At 51.6% G+C, this 23180-nt stretch overlaps 1 protein-coding gene across 9 annotated transcripts in view; it reads right to left on the bottom strand.

Moving 5' to 3' along the window:
* NLRC5 (NLR family CARD domain containing 5) overlaps positions 1-23180 on the bottom strand; it is a 90666-nt gene that overhangs the window by 30795 nt on the left and 36691 nt on the right. For 8 of the 9 annotated variants that reach the window (XM_064383090.1, XM_064383096.1, XM_064383094.1 and 5 more), the window contains 14 exons: positions 22252-22311; positions 20105-20170; positions 19539-19622; positions 17630-17713; positions 16551-16640; positions 13699-13767; positions 12837-12905; positions 12007-12096; positions 11212-11295; positions 9370-9459; positions 7632-7676; positions 6505-6594; positions 5534-5617; positions 1491-1574 (listed from right to left, as the gene is read on the bottom strand). In XM_064383090.1, the coding sequence (XP_064239160.1) occupies positions 1491-1574; positions 5534-5617; positions 6505-6594; positions 7632-7676; positions 9370-9459; positions 11212-11295; positions 12007-12096; positions 12837-12905; positions 13699-13767; positions 16551-16640; positions 17630-17713; positions 19539-19622; positions 20105-20170; positions 22252-22311 (1089 nt within the window). The remainder of the gene's footprint in view (positions 1-1490; positions 1575-5533; positions 5618-6504; positions 6595-7631; positions 7677-9369; positions 9460-11211; positions 11296-12006; positions 12097-12836; positions 12906-13698; positions 13768-16550; positions 16641-17629; positions 17714-19538; positions 19623-20104; positions 20171-22251; positions 22312-23180) is intronic. The other variant, XM_064383095.1, reaches the window with a different exon arrangement.

Raw genomic sequence — 23180 nt, 5'->3', positions numbered from 1 at the left:
CCACCAGCCACCTTTTATGTCCAAAGGAGTCCTTTCTGACTCATTCTCTCTGGGCAGGGGGGGACTATTACAGGGTGCCATGGGTGCCGTGAGCTGGGCTGTACTTGCCCCTCTGGAATGTTGTCACATCTCCCCCCTCCCTCCCCAATAAAACCCAAGCATAAGTGAGATCCTGGAGGTGACATGACCCATCTTAGGCATCCCAGAGAGCCCCAGCCTTTGCGCCAATGTTGCTGTTATTAGCATTCTAACTTACTTTCCTGTTGTATGTTTTCACCTCAGCTGCTTTCCCTGCCCTGCTAGAAGAATGTTTAAAGTAAATCCTTCTAAAATTATTTTCTTTTTTGAGATGGAGTTTCGCTCTTATCACCCAGGCTGGAGTGAATGGCATGATCTCAGTTCACTGCAACCTCTGCCTCCCAGGTTCAAATGATTCTACTGCCTCAGCCTACTGAGTAGCTGGGATTACAGGCACATACCATCATGCCTGGCTAATTTTTATATTTTAGTAGAGATGGGGTTTTACCACATTGGCCAGGCTGGTCTCAAACTCCTGACCTCACGTCATCTGCCCACCTCAGCCTCCCAAAGTGCTGGGATTGCAGGTGTGAGCTACCTCACCCGGCCTAAATCCTCTTAAAATTCTAACCAGTCTGAGATGAAATTAGAAAATAGTTTTAATTCTTTGAGGGATGCTGCTTAAATTCCCCTTTTGCAGGGTTCGATGGTGATCTTTAAAAGGTAGTGTGTGACGGCCGGGCGCGGTGGCTCACACCTGTCATCCCAGCACTCTGGGAGACCGAGGCGGGCGGATCACGAGGTCAAGAGATCCAGACCATCCTGGTCAACATGGTGAAACTTCATCTCTACTAAAAATACAAAAATTAGCTGGGCATGGTGGCGAGCACCTGTAGTCCTAGCTACTTGGGAGGCTGAGGCAGGAGAATCACTTGAACCCAGGAGGTGGAAGTTGCAGTGAGCCGAGATTGTGCCACTGCATTCCAGCCTGGTGATAGAGTGAGACTCTGTCTCAAAAAAAAAGTAGTGTGTGACATATACGGGACCTACATCTGTACAGCCTCTTTCTACGGGTGGGTGATCTTCCTGTGGGTGGGGAGACAGGACAGCTCACTTGTCACAGACCTTCCATTTTTTCAAGGTGATTTTAGAATACTTATTCAAGTCCCAACCCTGGGGGACTGGGTGGGGGATATTAATCTGATTTGTCAGCTGAGGAAACTGAGATGCAGAGGAGGCAAACGATGGCCCCTTAGTTGGACAAAGTATTAGGGCGGAACTGGAAGCAGATTTGAGTCCCCATTGTGCCAGGTAAAATGATAAAATAACCTAAGGAAAGAATGGGGTGGGTAGAGGGCGCTGGAAGGGGGAAAGGGGGGCAGTTGAGGGGTTAGAAGGCAGGTACAGCTTTGCAATGAAGGCGCCTTAGGGACACAGGCACACGGAACCGGGAAACAGGCAACTCGTCTTACTGCAGCAGGCTCAGCTGGGGGAGTCGGGGCAGGCAGTGCAGCAGAGTCTCCAGGCTCTGGTCACTCAGGACCTCACAGGACAATCTGTGAAACAAAGCATGTGAATGAGGTGGGGGAGACCTTCCAGGAAAGCAGGGAACACGGCCTCACAGCCAGAGTCTTCTGGAGATGGGACCTAACCAGGGTCACCTGAAATATTCCCTCCCAGCATGGGGTCCGTGGGCTATCCGTGGGGCTGGAAGAGGAGGAAGGTCTTGTAAGTTTGGAAAATACGGGGTTAAGCCAAATTAAATGATTCTGTTTGCTGCATGACTTCTCTGAGCCTTTGATATGCTGCTGTGCATTACGAATTTCCAAGGAACTACAGTAGACTTTTCCCCAAACTAAAAAGACTAGCAGAATTAATTTTTGAGGGCCATGAAGGTTAGTGTTTTGCGAAACATGTTTGTTAAGAAAAGAATGCAGCCAGGTTCAGTGGCTCACACCTGTAATCCCAGAACTTTGGGAGGCCGAGGTGGGCAGATCATGAGGTCAGGAGATCGAGACCATCCTGGCTAACACAGTGAAACCCGTCTCTACTAAAAATACAAAAAAATTAGCCGGGCATGTTGTCGGGTGCCTGTAGTCCCAGCTACTTGGGAGGCTGAGGCAGGAGAATAGCTTGAACCCTGGAGGCAGAGGTTGCAGTGAGCCAAGATCGCGCCATTGCACTCCAGCCTGAGTAACAAGAGTGAAACTCCGTCTCAAAAAAAAAAAAAAAATTAGCCAGGCATGGTGGTGTGCACATGTAGTCCTTGCTTCAGGAGGCTGAGACTTGGGAATCACTTGAATCTGGGAGGCAGAGGTTGCAGTGAGCCAAGATCACACCACTGTACTCCAGCCTGGGTGACAGAGCAAGTCTTAATCCAGAGAAGCGAATATGATGGTGGAAATTCAGCATACAACAAGTCAGCAAAGGAGACAGGGACTGGCTCGGGTCTCTAGTTTCCCATCAACACCAAACCAACCAGCTCATCGTTGTTCAGATAATTAGTCAGAACCCGGTGCATGTAGGACACACTTGCTGTCTCTGCTCTAAATGGAAGACCAGGACAACTCAAGACTTTGAGCGCCCTGGGGTTTACATGCAGCCCCTTCCTCAGGGGCCTGGAGCCACTTCCCGATCTCGCAGACCTCTACTATGTTCTCCTGCCTTCACCACCTTCCCCTTCCTCTCTTTCTGTTCCTTTGTCCTCTGCAGGCTGCCCTCTCCCCTCTTGGGGGCCTCCAAGAGCCTGGTGCATCTGGGCAGCTTTCTTCCCTGGCTGGTTGGAGGGAGGAATGGAGTGCAGGAACTCCACATAATTGGCTCAGTGAGCTGGTGGGTCGGGTGGGGCGGGAGGAACTGTCTGTGGTCCTGGGGCTGGAAGCCTCATGGTGGAACCTCTGCCAGGGCCCAGGCCGCAGGCCCAACTCTCCCCTTTCTGCCCCAGGGACTGGGTGTGGGCCCCTGAGGCACAGTCAAGACCAGGGTCTTTATTGAGGGGTGGTCTTTCCAGAAACACATCCTGCATAGCGTCCCACCAGTCCCCAAATACACCATAGGCTCTGGTTGGCAGAGGAGGTGCTTACCCCTCCTTTTTTTCCCTAAAGAAATGGAATTTTCACCCTTGACCACATCCTACATGGCACGCCCATATGTACACAGGCAAAGTAGACCCACAGTGCTTGAATTCAGGGAGGGGGGATGGAGCCCCACTATCATCTTCCCTGGCCTCCTCGGTGGAACCGCAGGACACAGTTGGCTAACCACTGGACTTCAGCATTGAGTACCTTGATGTATATTTATAACAATAATCCTGCAAATGGTCACAGTACTCTCCAGTTGGCAAAGTGCTTTCATATTCACAATTGCATTCTCTCCAACCACAGGTGAGGGAGGGGGCCCTAAAACCCCCACCTGTGCTCAGACCACCCAGCACTGCCAGTGGGCTTTTCATAAGAAGCTTCCCCTGCAGATGGCCTGCCCTGGCCGGCAGTGCCTGCATCCTAGTCTCCTTGTGTTCCCAGGATCTGGCCCAGTGCTTGGTATACAATAGGTACTTAACAGTCCAATCATGTAAGCGTGCTGTTTGTAGCATTGGCTGCAGTGCTACACAAAACAAAACACCTAGAAGCAGTTTGGATCTCAATCTAGACCAAGCTTGTCCAACCCACACGGCCTGCGCATGCTGCCCAGGATGGCTTTGAATATGACCCAACAAAAATTCATAAACTTTCTTAAAACACTATGAGACTTTTTTGGTGATTTTTTTTTTAGCACATTGGCTATCGCTAGTGTTAGTGTATTTTATGTGTGGCCCAAGCTTCCGATGTGGCCCAGGGAAGCTAAAAGATTGGACATCCCGATCTAGATTCTAGAAGGGGGTGATGGAGTAACTCACAGCATGTCCCATACTATGGCAATTTAGTATTAAAAGGCATCGGCCAAACACGGTGGCTCACGCCTGTAATGCCATAGCACTTTGGGAGGCCGAGGCCGAGGCTGGTGGATCATGAGGTCAGGAGTTTGAGACCAGCCTGGCCAATATAGTGAAACCCCGTCTCTACTAAAAATACAAAAAATTAGCTGGGCATGGTGGTGCACGCCTGTAGTCCCAGCTGCTGGGGAGGCTGAGTCAGGAGAATCACTTGAACCCAGGAGGTGGAGGTTATAGTGAGCCAACACTGCATTCCAGCCTGGGCGACAAAGCGAGACTCTGTCTCAAAAAAAAAAGACATCAGTATACACTCTGTAAAAACAGATAAGAGGCAATCAGGGACCACTGACATTGGATGACTTTAAGGAGTTATCATTAATAGTGTAGGTCTGGGCCAGGCTCAGTGGCTCATCCCTGTAATCCCAGCACTTTGGGAGGCTGAGGCGGGAGGATCACTTGAGGTCAGGAGTTCTGGGCCAGGCATTATGGCGGGCACTTGTAATGCCAGCCACTCAGGAGGCTGAGGCAGGAGAATCACTTGAACCCAGGAGGCAGAGGTGGCAGAGAGCCAAGATCTCGCCATTGCATTCCAGCCTGGGCAAGAAGAGTGAAACTCCGTCTCAAAAAAAAAAATAATAATAATGTAGGTGTGATAAAGGTTTTGTGGTTATGTGTTTGAACTTGGAGGAGGACGTGGGAAGGCCACACCCAGGGGGGTCAAACCAGATTATCTGGTTGGAAGAGCTGGGAGGGCATTTGAGATGGGGGCTGGAAAGCAAGAAAAAAGACTGAAGCAAAATGGCAAACACAGATGCTGTGAAAACACAGGGCATGAAACTGTAGAATACACCTGGTTTATGATTGCAAACAGGTAGAAACTGAATATGCAAATAGGCAAGGAGTAGACGGTCCTGTGGACACATGACAACATTGATCTGATGAGAGAAGAGGTTGTTTAGGTGAGACAGATTTTGTCTCGGATTTCTTTATTATAAGGTAATTACCGTACTAGGATCGCCACAATGACAATAAAAGGAAAGGCTGACCATCCTCTGTGCAGATGAGGAAACTGAGGCCTGGGGAGTTGAAGCTCTTTTGAGCCAAGAGTCCTGATTCCAGGCCCAGTGTCTGGTCACAGACCAGGGTGTTCTGGGGTGAGTAAGGTGGTAACCCCATGGGTAGAGGGGGTGCCTTGAGGAAGGGATTTCAGAAGTGCTAAGCTTCAGCCATGGAGGCAGGTCCCAGTGGGTGCCCGGGTGAGGCCCCAGGGGTGGGGTAAGAGGCGGACAGGGCTCCCAGGTGCCCTGAGCTGAGTGGATGGTGCAGGTAAAATCTTCCCCAGCCCAGCACAGCATCTCCCAGTGGGAGACTCAGTAGGAGACATGCGCTGCCTAAGGCTGGGGGCTGCTGAGAGATAGCCAAGTTTCTGCCAAAGGCCAGGGGACTCTTTTGGGGCAGGGCTGGAGGGGGCTGGTGGGAAGAGACCAAGAAAGACTCACCTGGCCTCTAACCAGGAAGCCCCCTCCCAGGTCACTGGGCAGATGTCCACATGGTGCCCTCTGGGGCTATGTCCTTGTTACTTACTGGAGTTCCAGTGGTCCTGGGCATTCCTCCAGAGTGGCACAGAGGCGGGTGAGGGTCAGGGGCTCCAGAGGACACTCACTGAGGCTGCAAAGGGGCAATGGGCAAGGCAGGGAATCAGAGAAGGCCCAGGGTCCCTGGCTAGCTCCGGGGGAACTCTCCTTCTCCCAGCATCCCTCACTCTAAGTGGGAGGCTGCAGGCCCATTCCCCTGCAGGGCACTCGCTACCCTTCCAGGTCTCCCCTGCAGCCCCCATTCCTCCTGCCCTGACAGCAGCAGTGCAGGACCCTGAGTGCCCAGCTGCCCTTGTCAGCAACTCTCCAACTCCTCCCCACCACCCCCTCCAGAGCCCAGGCCACCATCCTCACTCACCTTGACCATTGAACACCCTCTAGGCTTCCATTCTTGCCTCCCTGCAATCCCTCTCCACCCCACAAGTGTCTCACATTTTAACACTGCAAATCTGACCAGGCCTTTCCCCGTTACCCTCCGGGGCTCCCCATTGCCTCCCCAGGGAGGGAAATATCCTCCCCAGGGCCTCACTTGCCTCCACTTTCCTGGAGGCCTGGAGAGAGGTGGGGCCCAGTCAGGGTCTCACAGCCCCTCATGGCAGAGCTTGCAGATGGGGAGTGCATTTGTGAGGAGAGAGGGCAACCCCTTTCTTTCTGGAAAGTGTGTGCTCCCCAGAGCAGATGGAAACCCCAGGCAGGGAGTGGCTGGGCTGCCCTGTTGGCTTCAGAGAAATGTGGAATCTTCTCTCCAAGGGGAATGAAGGGCATGGGCCAGCTGAGGTGCCCCTCAGGGGCCAGAGCCCCCCCAGCACCCCTCACACCCCTTTCTTTCTTTTCTTCTTCTCTTAAACTCCCTCTCTTCCCTCTATCCCAATCCCCAGCCCTAGCCCCCTCCTGGCTCTGCCCCCTCTGATGCCTCACCCCATTGTGGTTACCCCCAAACAAGAAGTGTTGGGACAGTACCAGAGACTCCTGGGGATGCAGTGTCGACGGAACCCCGAGAACTCAGCTGCAGCTGAAAGATCTGGCAAAGATCCAGTGGTCCATATACCCCTAGGACAGGGATCATTTAGAAAGTTCAGGTCACACCCTCAAGATTCCCAGCCCAGCCCATATGAGCCCTAGGAGGGGGATCATTTAGAAAGGAAAATTCAGATCACCCACATTGGACTCCCAGACTTGGAAAGTCAGGGCTGGAAGGCATCTTAGAGACTATGAAGTCACTAGATCCTAGGTCAGTCCCTCATTGTTCAGGTGGGGAAACTGAGGCTCAGGGAAGGGAAGCTCGAGTTAGAAAAGCCAGCAGCTTGTCCCTGTCCAGGTGGGCAGGCAGGAGGGTCCAGGACAGAGCCTTTCTGACCACTGCTTGGCATCACATGACTTCTGTCTCCCTGTACATCAGTTATTTGAGCTTCAAGAACCCAAGGGGTTCCCCAGAGAGATTCTATCCTGGAAGCAAGACCACCCAGGCTTGAGCCACCTCTGACTTCTGACAGCCCACCTGTATGGCAGTGCCTTTCCTTGACAAACTAGCTGTGGATTCTCTCTGCTCAGCCAGCTGTACTGAGGCCCGCCCTGTCCTCTGCCACAGCTCCTAAGTGGGGCCAAGAGGCCCGGTCCCACTAGAGGGCAGCCAGGAACATCATGAAGAGCTAAACTAGTATTGGGTGTTTACCTCGAAGATTTGGAACTCTTTTTTTCTGAGAACAACAGGCCCTGCCTTCAGAACGTGAAAGGGCAGTGACATGTATGAAGGGGTGAGGCTACAAAATTCCCCGAAAGGCAGAGCACAAACGTTCTCCTGTCTCCTCTCATACAGCAGCAATCTGCGGGCACCTGTCTGCTCTGGTACCTCCCCCAACCATATCCTTCCCTCCCTCCCTCCCATCTGCATTGCCTCCTTCCAAGGGGACAACAGGGCAGTTGATTACTGACAATTTACATGGGGGCGGTGGTTACTGCAGTGGTGATTACACCTAGTGTGTTGGACCAGGGTGGTTTAACCGAGGGCTGAGTGATCAGCATGGGTCTGGGGGTGGTGGGGACGAGAGTGGGAGGGGATCCCCCCACCCTGAGCATTCCCTTCTCACCTGACTGTCTTGTCCCCTCTCAGGAGGATGCACTGCCTCTCAAAGCTGGAAGCAGAGAGGAGGCAGCAGTTTGAAAACGGGCAAAGACCAACTTCCTTGGCAGTGGCAAGAACCCAGACTGGCCAGGGCAAGGAGGGTCTGGGGTGGGCTGCTTTCTCAGCAAACGAGGAATAGATTATGCAACAATTACATGCATCAAGTCACGTGCAAAACACACTACTGACATTTCTCATTTGATTCTCACAATAAAACGATGAGTTAAGAAATTCTGCTTTGTGGTTGTTTTTAAGACAGGGTCTCACTCTGTCTCCCAGGTTGGAGTGCAGTGGCACAGTCATGGTTCACTGCAGCCTCAGCCTACCTGGGCTCAATTGATCCTACTGCCTCAGCCTCCTAAGTAGATGGGACTACAGGCACACCCCACCGTGACTGGCTAATTTTGTGTTTTTTTGTAGAGATGGAATTTTGCCATGTTGACCAGGCTGGTCTCAAACCCTGGGGCTCAAATGATCCTCCTGCCTTAGCCTCCCGAAGTGCTGGAATTATAGATGTGAGCCATTGTGCTGGGATTTTTTTTTTCTGAGATAGAGCCTCCTTCTCTCACCCAGGCTGAAGTGCAATGGTGTGATCGCAAGTCACTAGAACCTCGCTCTCCTGGGCCTAAGCAATCGTCCCACCTCAGCCTCCCAAGTAGGTGCATACCATCATGCTTGGCTAATTTTTAAAGTTTCTGTAGAGATGGGGGGGTCTCACTACATTGTCCAGGCTGGTCTTGAACTCCTAGGCTCGAGTGATCCTCCTGCCTTGGCCTCCCAAATGCTGTAATTACCAGTGTGAGCCATTGTGCCAGGCCAGTAATTATTCTTATCTCCATTTTACAGATGAGGAAACTGAGGCTTGGAGAGGCTCCAGGACCTGCTCTGAGCTGCACAGCAGGTATGTAACTGAGCCTGGCCCATCTGCTATGGCACTTCCCATTCTTGGAGGTCCTCAGGGAAGGGGAAGGGAGGCAGACTTCCCCCAAAACCATGGATGTTGTGCCCTGAGTGCCTGAGGTTTCTTGGCTAGCTAGTGCCTCCCTTTCTATATTCTCATCAGCTCCCCAAATTAAGACAGATCCCTGAGTCCCCAGTGGCCACTAGGAAGTTCCCAGTTTCCTTGTTTTTTGAGATGGAGTCTTGCTCTGTCATCCAGGCTAATGTGTAGTGGCACGATCTCAACTCACTGCAATCTCTGTCTCCTGGGTTCAAGCGATTCTCCTGCCTCCTGAGTAGCTGGGACTACAGGGGCCCACCACCATGCCTGGCTAAATGTTTTATATTTTTACTAGGAACAGGGTTCACCATGTTGGCCAGACTGGGCTCGAACTCCTGATCTCAAGTGATCCGCCCACCTCGGCCTCCCAAAATGCTGGGATTATAGGCGTGAGCCACCACGCCTGGCCCCCAGTTTTCTTAAAAGTCTCTGAGGACAATCCAAAGAATGAGTGAGGCAGAGTCAATGAACTCTCTAATGGTGAATTTGGAGAAATTTGAGCATCCTTGAGGCCATACTTGTTCACTCATTCCATCATCCCTTCACTCAGTGGACGCCCATCACATGCTCTCTGGATCTGGTACTGCCCAAGTTGCTGAGATGATAGGTCGTTGTGAACTTGATAGATGAGGGGCCAACGTGGGAGTGGATGGCCTGTGGGATGGGGGACGGGGCTGGACTGGGGGCGGAGAGGCACGCTCACCTGATGTCCAAGTGGAAGACCCACTGCAGAGTGGAGAAGTACCGAGCGAAACCCAACACAGCATCCAGGGACAAACCGTTCTCACTGAGGCTGGAGATCACAGGAGTGGCACAATGGAGGCCACTGAGGACCCAACACATCCTCTTTGTGGTCAGGGCACAGGGCAGGGGAGGGATCCCTGGTTCCAGATGACAGAACCCACTGAACCCTAGATGGTCAGAGAGCGCCCCTTGCAAGTCCTCAGGGTGCACATGGCGAAACAGAGGCCCAGAGAGAAGCAAAGTCTCCAAGGTTATGAGACATGTTGGTGACAGAGCTGAGATGGGAACCCAGTGGCTCCCTCGGTCTGTGAGGGATCTGAGGAGTGCTTTCTGGCTGGAGTTGGGCCTCCGTTTGCCCACCTGATAAGGGAGGGGCAGCACCCAGTACAAAATGAAAATGTGGGATCTCTTGTTCAGAAAGCAGGGACAAAGCATCTCCTTTCTTTCAGGGTCTCCCTATCAACTTGTCCTTGTTTTCTATTTACTATTTAGTGCTGCACTTCCTTCCCAGGAGGACACTGGTAGGGCGAGCGCAGACCCTCACAGGCACCAGGTCACCCATGAGTCCACACTAAGAAGAAGGTCATATGAGGGCATGAAAACCCTCCAGTCTTCCCATAATTTGCCTGCAATGGTGAGGCCTTCCTTCCCTCCCAGGTGCAGGCCCTGAACAGGAATAAAGGCAATGCCCTTCCTTGCCAGCATTGCACCAAAAGAGGGTGTGGACGGTGGGGCATAGGCCACAGCACTCATTCAGAGATTGTAGCCACCAGCAGAGGCCACGCCTGCAGTTTATGTGTTTGCTGACTGGGAACTAGGGACTCAGAGAGGGGATGTAACTTGCCCAAAGTCACACAGCAGAGTGTGTGTCATAGAGCCAGCCTGGAATATAAGACCTGTGACCTCTCCCTGGGGCTCCTCTGGCTTTGACCCAGGAGAGCTTGGAAGGAGGGAGCGCTTTGTGAGCCAAAAGCACCAGTGGCATTTAGGGATCAAGAACTCTGGTCTGGGCCTGGCACTGTGGCTCATGCCTGTAATCCCAATACTTTGGGAGGCTGAGGCAGGCAGATCACGAGGTCAAGAGATCAAGATCATCCTGGCCAACATGGTGCAACCCCGTCTCTACTAAAAATACAAACATTAGCTGGATGTGGTGGCATTTGCCTGTAGTCCCAGCTACTTGGGAGGCTGAGGCAGGAGAATCGCTTGAACCTGGGAGGCAGAGGTTGCAGCAAGCCGAGATCGCGCCACTGCACTCCAGCCTGGGTGACAGAGCAAAACTCCATCTCAAAAAAAAAAAAAAAAAGTTGCAGGCAAACTTTAGAGATTCTTCCCACACCCTCTCTGCTAGGTACTCAGGGCTCCTTGGCAGCCCTGGGCACCCTCCTTGAGCATCCTCGCTGTACAAACCCTCCCTGCCTACCCTGCCCATACCCCAGCTAACAGCTGCAGCCCCTCCTGGCACCCCAGGGCCAGGATAACGGCCGTCAGCCATTAATTAGTCATACTTCGCACCCACACCTGCCCTCCCCAGGGTGGTCGGGGCCCTTGGAGAGCCTGTGCAGAGCAGCAGAGACCGATTCTAGAAGTGAAACCTTGAATCAGAAGTGGGATTATTGAGTCACAGACTCTCTGAGTAAGAATCACCTAATAGCCTTCAGCAAGCACTTCCATTGTGTTGGGGGCGATTTTCATGCATTTTCTGATTTAATCTTTACAATAACCACAGGAAGGAGGGGGATGGGACAGAGAACGCTCCCCTAGCCCCAGCCTCAGAGGCTCTACCTAGCAGGCTACTCACTTCAAGGACTGCAGAGCTCCCAGCCCTGGGAGCAGCTGAGCCAGCCGGGCTGCACCTTCATCCCCTAGAGCATTGCCTGACAAGCTAGGGGTGGGAAGAAGGGAGGAGAAAGCATCAGTAGTGGGGACTCGGTTGCTGGCAGCATGGTCCCTGCTTTCCAGTTACTCAACTTCCTGAAACTGGATGCAGCCCCAGCCTGCCAGGTCAGATCTCAGCAGATCTTTTGTGGGCAGCTGGGATCTCCCCAAGGTTCTTATTCTGAGGTTCATGGACCTCCAGGGGACCAGGGGTGAGCCTCCAAGTGTGTCAGACATGGGGGATCTATATTTTGGGAGAAACAGTCACAACTTTCACCAGATTCTCCAAGGGGTTTTTGACTTCAGTAGAGAAAGAACAGTTGATCTAAATCTTAAAAACCAAACCCAGGCCTGGCACGGTGGCTCACACCTGTAATCCCAGCACTTCAGGAGGCCAAGGTGGGTGGATCACCTGAGGTCAGAAGTCTGAGACCAGCCTGGCCAACATGGCAAAACCCTGTCTCTACTAAAAATACAAAAATTAGCTGAGCGTGGTGGTGGGTGCCTGTAATCCCAGCTACTTGGGAGGTTGAGGCAGGAGAATTGCTTGAACCCGAGAGGCGGAGGTTGCAGTGAGCGGAGATCGAGCCACTGCACTCCAGCCTGGGTGACAAGAGTGAGACTCCATCTTAAAAAAAAAAAACCAAACCCAAACACCAAACACTAACTCACTCTAATTGGCCCCACCCACCCACATGCCAACGTACAAACCACTCACTCGAGGTGGAGGTGATCAAGGTGGCAGCTTCCTCCCAGAGCCTTGCAGAGCTGCTCCAGGTGCTTTGCTTGGAGACCACAATGTGTCAGCCTGCCCAGGGGCAAAACCACAGCCTGCAGCGCCTGCCCCGCTGAACAGAGGTGGGAAGGAACTGCTTTCCCACCCCTCAGACACAGAGGCTGAGAGGAGGGACTGGGATGCAACTGGCACCCAGACAGACAGACAAAGAGGGACCAACACATACCACACCCATAGGATGTCACACATAGGCAGAGAGTGAGCAGAGACACAGACGGAAGGAAAGCAAGATCCAGAGAGAAAGAGAGAGAGAGAGAGAGAGCGCATCAGAGGAGGACAGATAAGACAGGTTGGCAGAAAAACAGAAATACAAGATGAGAGAGGTAAGAAATGAGAGACAGAGGCAAAGGGACAGAGGGAGACTGGGACAGACACAGACCAGGAGAGAAGGCGAGAAGAGTGCTGATGGGAGCCCCCAGGCCCCGGGATCGTGAGAGAAGGAGCCCAGTGCTCCCCATCGTCTCTTTTCAGAGTCCCCACAACCTCTCAGCTGCTGGGGGTCAGGGAGCTAAGGGGAATGGGGTCCCCTGGGCTTGGGAAGGCACTTGAGGGGGCTGCATTGTGAGCCCTGTCCAGGGTGGGCTGAGCAGGAGAGTTAGGAGGTGGGAAAGCCAGGCCATGACTCCTGGACACAGAGGATCAGGTGTCCTCCAGGGAGCACGCGGGGCCTGGGCACAGGTTCGGGAGCAGGCTCTGAGCAGGGGAAGGGAGGGGACTGGACTCACACACGGGGCTGGAGGCCATCACTGTACCTCATCCTTCGGGAGCTCAGAGGCAGCTCAGAGGGCATCTGGAGCATGAGGCTGTCAAGAAATTCAGCCCTGGAAGGACATCGCCGAGGCCAGGCTGAGCAAAGCCTGTGCCCGCCATGTCCAGAGTCCATCCTCAGCCTGGCCTTCCACCATCGAGCCCTATGTCCCACCTAGAGTCAATCAGACCTTGGTGCCAATTTGGCATCTCCACTTCCAGGTTGTGTGACCCTGGACAAATCATAGCCTCTCACTGGGAGACTGTATGTGAACTGCCTTAGTTTGGTGCTTGCTGCATACATGGCAAGTGTTCGATTAACCCTGGCTGCTATTATCATCAGTCTCATCCTCCTGCTCATCTGTGCTTCAGAGATGTCAGCCCCAGCTCTAATGGAGCCTTCAATAGTTCAGAATCTACGGAAGAGTTTGTGGGTGGGCTCCAGGAGCAAAGAGGTGAGCCCATGTGCTGGGCTGGGGCAATCCAGGACCCTCATGGGTCCTTGTGCAAAAGAGATCCAGAAGTTATGGCCCCCCCAAGCCCAGAGCTACAGGCCAGGCAATCCTCTGGGTTTAGACTGGAGGGCACCAGTCTTCTGGCTTCGCCCTCCGGCTACCCCACTCCCGGGCATGTTGTCTATATCCTACACCTTGGGGCTCCCTTCAGGCACCATAGGAGGCAGAGGTGGTCTGGCTTTGGACCTGCTTCCTTTGGGGATGCATCCTTTGCCAAGCCTGCTCACTTCCCGCTCTTCCACAAATTTATCCAAGTCACCCTGGTATTTGACTGGCACTGCCCAGCTGTGGAGGGTAGAGAGGGGAATGTCCCTGAGCGAGCATGGAGTTGGGGTGATATTGGGGACCCTACCTGTTCTGGGGCCCCTCCTGTTGCTCTGGGTCCTGGGCAAACATGAAGACTACAGTTTTGTGCAGCAGGCTGTGAAGAGAAAAGAGAGGTGAGGACGCAAGAGGTTATGGGCTCCCCTGCTGCACTGTGTCACTATTTCTTTTTGAGACAGGGTCTCACTCTGTTGCCCAAGCTGGAGCACAGTGGCACAGTCATGGCTCACTGGAAAGCCTCCACCTCCTGGGCTCAAGCAATGCTCCCATTTCAGCCTCTGAGCAGCTGGGACTACAGGCTTGCACCATCATGCCCAGCTAATTAAAAATATATATATTTTTTGTAGAGACAGAGTCTATGTTGCCTACTCTGATCTTGAACTTCTGGGCTCAAGTGATCCTCCCACCTTGTTTTCCCAAAGTGCTGGGATGACAGGCATGAGCCACTGTGCCAGGCTTGTCATTTTTTACCCCTGGCCTGTGGGGACCTCTCAAGTGCCATTCTCCTGCCTCCAGCTGCAGCCACTTCCTCTGACTCGCCTCTGACTTCCTGTGAGCTTTCCGAGGCCTAAAGTTTTTCTACCACAGATATTTCATAAATGTATCTATTGCCTAAGCAACCCCCATTTCCTGGCAAGTCTTGAAAGAAAGCAAATTCTGTGCTCTCTCTTTTAGCCCAAGGCTGAGCCCTACCCCCTTCTGATGGTGGGTGCTCTCTCTGTTCTCAAAGTATTTGTGGATTACCCCTGGTAACCTTTGGAGGGGGTCCTTCAAACCTTCCATTTTCTAGTGTGATGGTTTTTCTCTTACAAAAATGGAACATTAGTTTGTTTAAGGGCTAGAAGCAAGGGTGACAAGTAATTGTTAAAACTTGATTATTATTGATGGGAACAGATTATACCATGCTCTTTTTTTTTTTTTTAATCTGAGAGAGAGTCTTTCTCTGTCTCCCAGGCTAGAGTGCAGTGGTGTGATCTCGGCTCACTGCAACCTCTGCCTCCCGGGTTTCAGCGATTCTCCTACCTCAGCCTCCCAAGTAGCTGGTATTACAGGCATGCGCCACCACACCTGACTAGTTTTTGTATTTTTAGTAGAGACAGGGCTTCACCTTGTTGGCCAGGCTAGTCTTGAACTCCTGACTTCAGGTGATCCACCCACCTCAGCCTCCCAAAGTGCTGGGATTATAGACGTGAACCACCGTGCCTGGACCAGATTATTATATCATTCTTTCTGCCACCGAGTATCTTGAAAAGCTTTATTATAATCTTTTTTTTTTTTTGAAATGGAGTTTCACTCTTGTTGCCCAGGCTGGAGTACAATGGTGTGATCTTGGCTTATGGCAACTTCTGCCTCCCGAGTTTCCGTGATTCTCCTGCCTGAGCCTCTCAAGTAGCTGGGATTACAGGCATGTGGCACCACGCCTGGCTAATTTTGTATATTTAGTAGAGACGGAGTTTCTCCATATTGGTCAGGCTGGTCTTGAACTCCTGACCTCAGGTGTTCTGCCCACCTCAGCCTCCCAAAGTGCTGAGATTACAGGCGTGAGCCACAGTGCCTGGCCATTATCATCTTTTAAGATGATGAGTTAAAATTTTTATGTTTGGCCCGTTATGGTGGCTCAGACCTATAATCCTAACGCTTTGGGCAGCCAGGACAGGAGGATCACTTGAGCTCAGGAGTTTGAGAACAGCCTGGACAACATAACAAGACTTTGTCTCTATAAAAACTTAAAAAAATTGCCAGGGACAGTGACTCATGACTGTAAGACACAACTCATGTCTCCCAGGACTTTGGCAGACTGAGAGAGGTGGATTGCTGAGCCGAGGATTTGGAGGTTACAGTGAGCTATGATCGTGTCACTGCACTCCAGCCTTGATAACAGAGCAAGAGCCTGTCTCTAAAAAGAATTTCTTTATGTTTACTTTATAAACTCCCATCACACCTCTATACTAAAGCTGCATCTATATTATCGTTTTATCAAAGGTTCCATTGAGTTCTCTCTGGAAGTAACTTAGTCTAACTAATATCTTATGGTTAAACATTTCAGTTATTTGCAGCTTTTTCCTGTTATAACCAATACTGAGGTGACCATCCTTACGGCTAAATGTGCTTGCACAGTCATGAGGATTTATTTAGTATATATTCCCGGCAGTGAACAGGGCATCACTTGGAATGCACTAGGGACCCTTTATTGAATCATCATATACAGTGAACCAAGGTCTCTTAATCTACCTCGTGGGTGAATTGGTTTCCCTCTCCTCCCTTGAGGGGTGTTTAAAGCAGGGACCACCCTATTCGGTTGAGAATGAGGCTTTCCTCCAAGTGGGAACTGTGTTCACATTAATCAGCATCTGTCCTCAGCTCCCCATACTTAACAGCGAGATTTACAGAAATAGGACTGGGTTCCCAAGTGGCAGAGTCTAGGTCTGTGAGGGGGGGTGGGGGTCGCATGTCACTTGGTCACTTGTGCACATCATGGATTGACTGTCTGCTCTCAGGAGAAATAGGAAGGGACTGAGAGTAGCCAAATGGAGCAGGTCCTGGTCCTCCAGAGAGCTCTGTCCCACTGGAGGCAAGGGGGTTGGAGAGTTGTATCCTCTGCCTCTGTCACTGGCCACTCCAGGGGAGGGAAGTAAGGGTTGTACCCTTCCAGGCATCTCTGGCTATCATCAGCCAAGGGCAGTTCTCCAGAGGAGGTATAAGCTGTGAGCAGCCCATACCTGCAGCAGCTGGGAAGAAGGGCACCGGCTGTAATGGGTCTGGGTGGGACAGCAGCATCGTCTTCTGCCGGTCCCAAGGCCTGGGTCCAGAAAGAATTCCAAGGGCTTTAGAGAGAGCATGATAGTGGGGGTGGGTACCATGGTCTGGGGGAGCTCCTACCTGATATGCAGCTCTGCCAGGGTCCTGCATGCACGCACGCCCCTCAGCACACAATGCACCCCGGCCGCAGAGAGCCCGTTGTCGCTGAGGCTGTGGAGAGCGGAAGGCAGCCATTGGCATGTGGCTGAGGTCCCCATCCCCAGCCAGCTCCAGCCCCTCCTCATGGCTCAGCAGCTTGCTGGCTGTCACTCCTGGATGTCCTGGGTCCCTTGCCAGGGGATCTCAAAGGATTCTGGTGCATGTGGGGAACCAAGAAATGCATGACATCTCCCACCCTACTCAGAGAATAAAGTCGTCCAGCTTGACAGCGAGAACTCAGTATTTCACCTCTCTAACACTCAGTTTCCTGATCCATAAAATAGCCACCATTTTCTGAGTCCTGACTGTAACAGACCCTGTACAAAAGGCTTTATATATATATGGTTTCATGTAATCCCATTTTACAGAGGGGGAAACTAAGGCTCAGAGACATTCAATTACTTTCCCAGGGTCACAAAGCTAATGAGTGACAGAGCCAGGATTGAAATCCAAAGCCCAGGCCCCACACCACTGCTACCCAACCTCAACGCTCCCCAACCCCACCCAACCCACTCTAGATCCTAAGACCCCCAAGACATCCCCACCCAAACACCACCCCCACCCCATGCAACGCCACAGCACATCCAGCAGCCCAATAGCCTTCCTTTCCATCTCACCACCCCTCACCCCAACACTGTGCCCCCGCCGGAACACACCACTCCCTACCCCAGCACCCCAACATGCATCCATCTGTTGCCTCCCCAGTGCGACACTCCACCCCACCCTGCTCCAGGGCTGCTACAAAGACGAATTAGAATGCAAGACACTGATGTATAATGAACACGTTTTATATATGTAAGGGTGCTAAATAATGGGACTAAGACAGTGGCTCATGCCAGAGGTGAAGGCAAGGCATGGTCGAACCATCTCGACTTTGCTGAAGTTGAGCGGAAGCAGGGATGGCAGTGGGCCAGCACCCTTACTGCTGACTGTGAGCACAGGGACCACCTGCTGCTCTCCAAGGCCTTCCCTGGTACCCAGCGGTGGGGTGGACAACTCACTCCAGCTTCCTGGTGATGTGCAGCTCGGATACAGCCTCTGCCATCAGCCGACAGCCTTCGTCTTCCAGCTGGTTCCCTGAGAGGCTGAGACAGAGGAGCCCGATGCCCTGTATTGTGGGGCTGGAGTCCTCCCTCTATCCCCAGCACTTACGCATCCTTCGCTGACTTTAGTCAAAGCATCACTCTCAGGAATGAACCTGGATAATAACTAAAATCGACAGATCGCATACCACATACCTGGCAACATCCTAGGTGCGTCTGTGACTATAGGCCTGTTTCATCCTCATGGTACCTATGACGTAGGCACTCTGATTATCCTCACCTTGCTGATGAGTAAACTGAGCGCAGAGTGGTTAAGGCACTTGCTCGAGGATGAACCTGGGTTTGAACCCAGGCAGCCTGTCTTCAAGGCCCTACCCTCAACTCTTCCTTTATGCTGAAAGCTACATAATTGTTTTTTGTGATAACCATGATTATGGGGGCATCTGACCTAGTCTGGGAGTCAAGGATGGCTTCTTTGATGCTTGAGCTACTTGCTAGAAGAACTAGAAGGAGTTCAATAGGTAAAAGGTGGGAGAGAGAGATGGAGGAAGGGTGTTCCTGGTGGTAGAAGCAGTACATTCAAAGGCCCTGTGGTACAACACATACGAGGATCTGAAAGAGAGCCAGTGTGTCTGGATTAGAGATTGTGTAGAAGGATAGGGTCCGATGGGGCTTGGGATGCTAGGGGCTGGGTTCTGGACCACCTGGGAGTTTAGAATGTGGGCTTTATCCCGAGCTGCGGGAAGGAGTGAAGCGGGCAGGCATCAGTGAAATGTAATCTACTCTCTGCCAGGTGGAAGTGGCCAGGGTGAAAGCAGGGAAGCCAGCCAGGAGAGCGAGGTGAGGGGGTCATCCAGGTAAGAGATGAGGGTGAGTTGGACTAGAAAGGTGGAGGAAAAGAGGATATTTTTGAGTGCTACCTGTTAGTCCATGTGGAGGGACTAAATGTGAGAGAAGGGCAAGAGGGCTGGGAGGTGGCTGTGTAAGCAGGTGGGTGATGGGGCTGCTTCTGCAGGTGACGGCAGTGGGGGAGGGGCATGCTCAGTGCTGGTGAGGCAGGTAGAAGTGTGTGAGCTTGTTAGAAACCACCTTCTAATTCCGTCCTGATTCTCCCAATGGGACGAGGTCCAGGATCAAGAGGTGATCAGCACAGCAACCCTCACCCCATCCATCATACCCTGAGGTGGGGCCACTCGCCCCAGAACACATCATGGCACTCCATCCTCTGCCTTCATGTCCACTTGGAGGTTTCCTAGGGGGCACCCCTCCTAGTGACATGACAGAGCCTCTATCCATCCCTAAGCCCTACTCTCATCAGCTCCGGCCACGAGCTGGACATCATGGGAATTTCTCCATTCCAAGAAGAGAGGATTATCCCACTCTACTCTGGGAGAGGGATGGAGGGTGTGTGGGGGGACCCTGAGGAGCTGTGGTTTGGAAGGCAGAGCCAAGTGTGGTGGGGTTTCTACTGGGCAGATCTCAACAAGAGAGTAGCAGTGGTTATGAGGATGGGGCTGGGAGCTGGACTGTCTGGGCTTGACCCCTAGCCTAGACTCTTCCTACCTGTGTGGCCTCGAGCAAGTTTACCTTTCTGTAGCTTAACTTCCTCCTCCATAAAATGTGGACAGTAACAGTGCTTACATCACAGAGATGTGAGGAGTGAATGAGAGAGGGCATGTACAGCCCCTAGCACAGCACCCGACCCAGGACAAGTGCTGAATAATAGCAGCTGTTACGATGATTTGATTCCCCCAAATTCTTGAGGCAGCATGCCCCTCCCCACCACCACCCACCCAAAGGCGAGGCCCTGCCCACCCTCTCCAACCTCCTTTCCTGGCTCCTACCCAGGGCTTCCTGTGATACTCACTCCACTTCCTCCAGGTGGGGGCCTTCCCGGAGCAGGGCTATGAGGGTCTCTGCATCGTGGACCTGGAGCTGACACTTCTGCAGCCTTGGGTAGGAGTGAGGGACAGAAAGGCTCAGGGCAGATGGCTAACCCATACCCCCTCCAGCTTCCAGGGCTGGGGGAATCAGGAGGCCCACAGACCTGGGTATAATCCTGGCCACACCTCTTAGTACCTGGCTGATCTTGAGCAAGGAACTTAACCTGAGACTCCGTTTCCTCCTCTCTCAAAGGGGAATAATAATGTGTACTTCACAGGGATTCTAAAGGAATTACAGTGAGATAATGGACATAAAACTTCTAGCACAATGCCCAGCATATAGTCCATTAAGTTGTAGCTATTGTTATTATGACAGATGCTCCTTATTCATGCTAGGATGGGCTATCCAGGATGGGCACCACACCTGGCTAATCCTTTCCCTGTCCCTTATCTGCTTTTCCCTTTATCCTTCCTGCCCCTGCTCTCCCTCCCCTGAGACTTTTCCCCACATCATATCTCTCTCCTAAGGCAATAGATCCCTCCAAGGTACCTGAGCTTCAGGCTTCTGCCCTGAGCCTCTTTCCTCTGGCCATCACTTTCCTGCAGGTCTGGATCTCTGGCAAGAACAAATCAAACATTGGCCTGGCCTCAGGCATCCAGGGCCTGGCAGATCAAGCTTCTTTCCTTGGCTTCTAGAGGCTGAAGACCCTGAAGCACAACCCACAGTGAGTCCGTAACAAAGAAGATTGCTTGCAGGCGCTCAAGGTATGATTCAGTGGAGCAGGAGGGGCAAAAGGTTTGAGGTCAAATGGAACCTTTCTTCACGTTTTGGCTCTGCCATGTGTAGCTAGGTGGCCTTGGGCAAGTCACTGTAGTCAGCTCCCTTTTCTCTTTTCTAAATGAGAGGACAACATCTAACACATAGGTTCCTGAAGGATTGAATGAGACAATGTATGTCCAAGTCCCCAGCATAGGTGTAAAATCGAAGCCTAGTAAACAGAAGCTGCTATTGTCAATGATGTTGTGGTCTCCACTTGTGGATGTGCTGTCTGTGGTTCACAAGGCAAGGAGCATGAGCTGTATTCAGTGAGTCCAGGCTATGGTAAACCACAGACTCTCTCCCACTGGGCCAGGGGAGTATTAGGGGATGCAGAGAAGCTAAGACATTATGAGCCAGGCTTCACAGACTTTTTAGCCTAGTGCTAATCATTTTTTTTTTTTTTCTTTTAGAGACAGGGTCCCACTCAGTCACCCAGGCTGGAGTGCAGTGGGTCTATTCTAGTTAACTGCAGGCTCAAGCTCCTGAGTTCAAGTAATCCTCCCACCTTAGCCTCCTGAGTAATTGGTACTATAGGACTGAACCACAATGCCCAGCTGTTTTTTTTTTTTTTATAGAGATGGGGGTCTCACTTTGCTGCCCAGGCTGTTCTTGAACTCCTAGCTTCAAGCGATCCTGCCCACTCAGTCTCTCAAAGTGCTGGGGTTACAGACATAAGCCACAAGGCCCGGCCTGCCTAATAGAACTTTCTGCAGTGATGGAAATGTTCTGGCATCTGTGCCATTCGCTATGGGAGCCAGTAGCCACCTATGGCCATTGAGCAGCTGAAGTACAGCTAATGTGACCAATAAACTGAAAATTACAATTTACTAAATTTTAATTTACTTAAATTTAACTAGTCGTATGGGGCTAGTGGCTATCCTATTGAGCATCACAGCTTTAAGCAGTTAGAGGGGAAAGTGACATTGGTCCTAGTGGGTCATTTTTGAGACAGAGTCTCGCTCTGTCGCCCAGATGGGTACAGTGGTGTGATCATGGCTCACTGCAGCCTCAACCTCCCAGGCTCAAGTGATCCTCCTAACCTCAGCATCCTGAGTAGCTGGGACGACAGGCATGCATCATCATGCCTAGCTAATTTTTTTTTTAAAGATGGCGTCTTGCTATGTTGCCCAGGCTGGTCTTGAAGTCTTGGACACAAGAGATCCTCCTGCCTTGGCGTCCCAAAGTACTAGGATAACAGACGTGAGCCACTACATCCAGCAACGTTGGTCCTATCTTTCCAGGTCATTATACAGGCAAGGAAATTGAGACCCAGAGAAGGGAAAGAGATTGCTCAGGGTCATACATCCATCTGTCTTCGAGTCTTGGCCAGGGAGAGCAAGTGTCAGGGAGGACAGCTGGGATAATCTTTCAGGGAAGGGCAGCTTCCTTTTCTTGGCCCATCCAAGATGGCCAAGCTGGAATCCATGCACAGCTGGAATGGCCAGCATTTGAGTGCCTACTACATACCAGCAGGGCTCTAAACTCCTTAAGTGTAGTCACTCATTTAATTCTCAGAACAACCCTAAGACATAGGTACCATAATTGCTCTCTCTTCCTTTTTTCAGTTGTAAGGGTTTTCCCAGAGTTTTCACCATCTAGTAATGCCAGTCTAACAGTGTCCTCCCCAAGGGTCTGCCTTCCTCTGAGACTTCTGGGGATGCTTCCTTCCACAGGGGCCAGATGTGGTCTGGACATGCCAGAGGAAGTTAAAAATCCTTTGCCGACCTAAGCATTAATTCATTCCTCAGTGCAGCAGTAGCAGGAAGAATCCCCATATTCCAGCTCTTCCTAGTCTCTTGGTCACCTTTCCCCTCAACTGCCTGAACCCAAGTTGCTTCTAAGGATAGGCCCAGACCCACCGCCTCTTGGCTTCTTACCTTTGCAGTTCTGCAGTTGCCTCCGTGGGTGGGGAAAGAAAGAAGATGAGGTCTGCCTTCCTGCAGGGTCAGATACCAAGCCATGAACCCGGGACTGGAAACCAGCACATCACCCCCCACAGGCACACCCTTTTCTGCCCCAAATGTCCAAACATCCAGATAAAGCTGATTTTACAATTGACAGAGAAACATAACAGAACTGGCAAAAGTGCTTCAAATCAGGCATATAAAATCCTGATTATGTCTTTGCTTGATGAATCCTGAAAGAGTGTTTTAAAAAGTCAGAGAAACAATTTTCACAAAAAATATAATAAAAATTAAGAATACTGCGAGGTTTTTTTTCCCTTTCTTTTTAAATTTGAGGTAGAGATCTCACTCTGTTACTCAGGCTGTAGTGCAGTGGTGTGTTCATACCTCACTACAGCCTCAACCTCCAGGGCTCAAGCAATCCTCCCACTTCAGCCTCCCAAGTAGCTGGAAATACAGGAATGCACCACCACGTCCCACTAATTTTGTTCATTTTTTGTAGAGAGTATGTTGCCCAGGTTGGTCTCAAATGCCTAAGCTCAAGTAATCCTCTTGTCTTGGCCTTCCAAAGTGTTTGAATTACAGGCATGAGTCACTGAGCCCAGCTGATTTTTTTTTTTTTAGATGGAGTCTCGCTCTGTTGCCAGGCTGGAGTGCAGTGGCGCAATCTTGGCTTAGTGCAACTTCTGCCTCCCGGGTTCAAGCAATTCTCCTGCCTCAACTGCCCGAGTAGCTGGGACTATAGGTGTGCACCACCATGCCCAGTTAATTTTTGTATTTTTAGTAGAGACAGGGTTTAACCACGTTAGCCAGGATGGCCTTGATCTCTTGACCTCGTGATCTGCCCGCTTTGGTCTCCCAAAGTGCTGGAATTATAGGTGTGAGCCACCATGCCTGGCCAA

Source organism: Aotus nancymaae, unplaced genomic scaffold (assembly GCF_030222135.1).
Source record: "Aotus nancymaae isolate 86718 unplaced genomic scaffold, 86718_ANA_hifiasm-v0.15.2.pri h1tg000030l, whole genome shotgun sequence".
Classification (NCBI taxonomy): domain Eukaryota; kingdom Metazoa; phylum Chordata; class Mammalia; order Primates; family Aotidae; genus Aotus; species Aotus nancymaae.
This window is presented reverse-complemented; position numbering and strand designations above follow the sequence as displayed.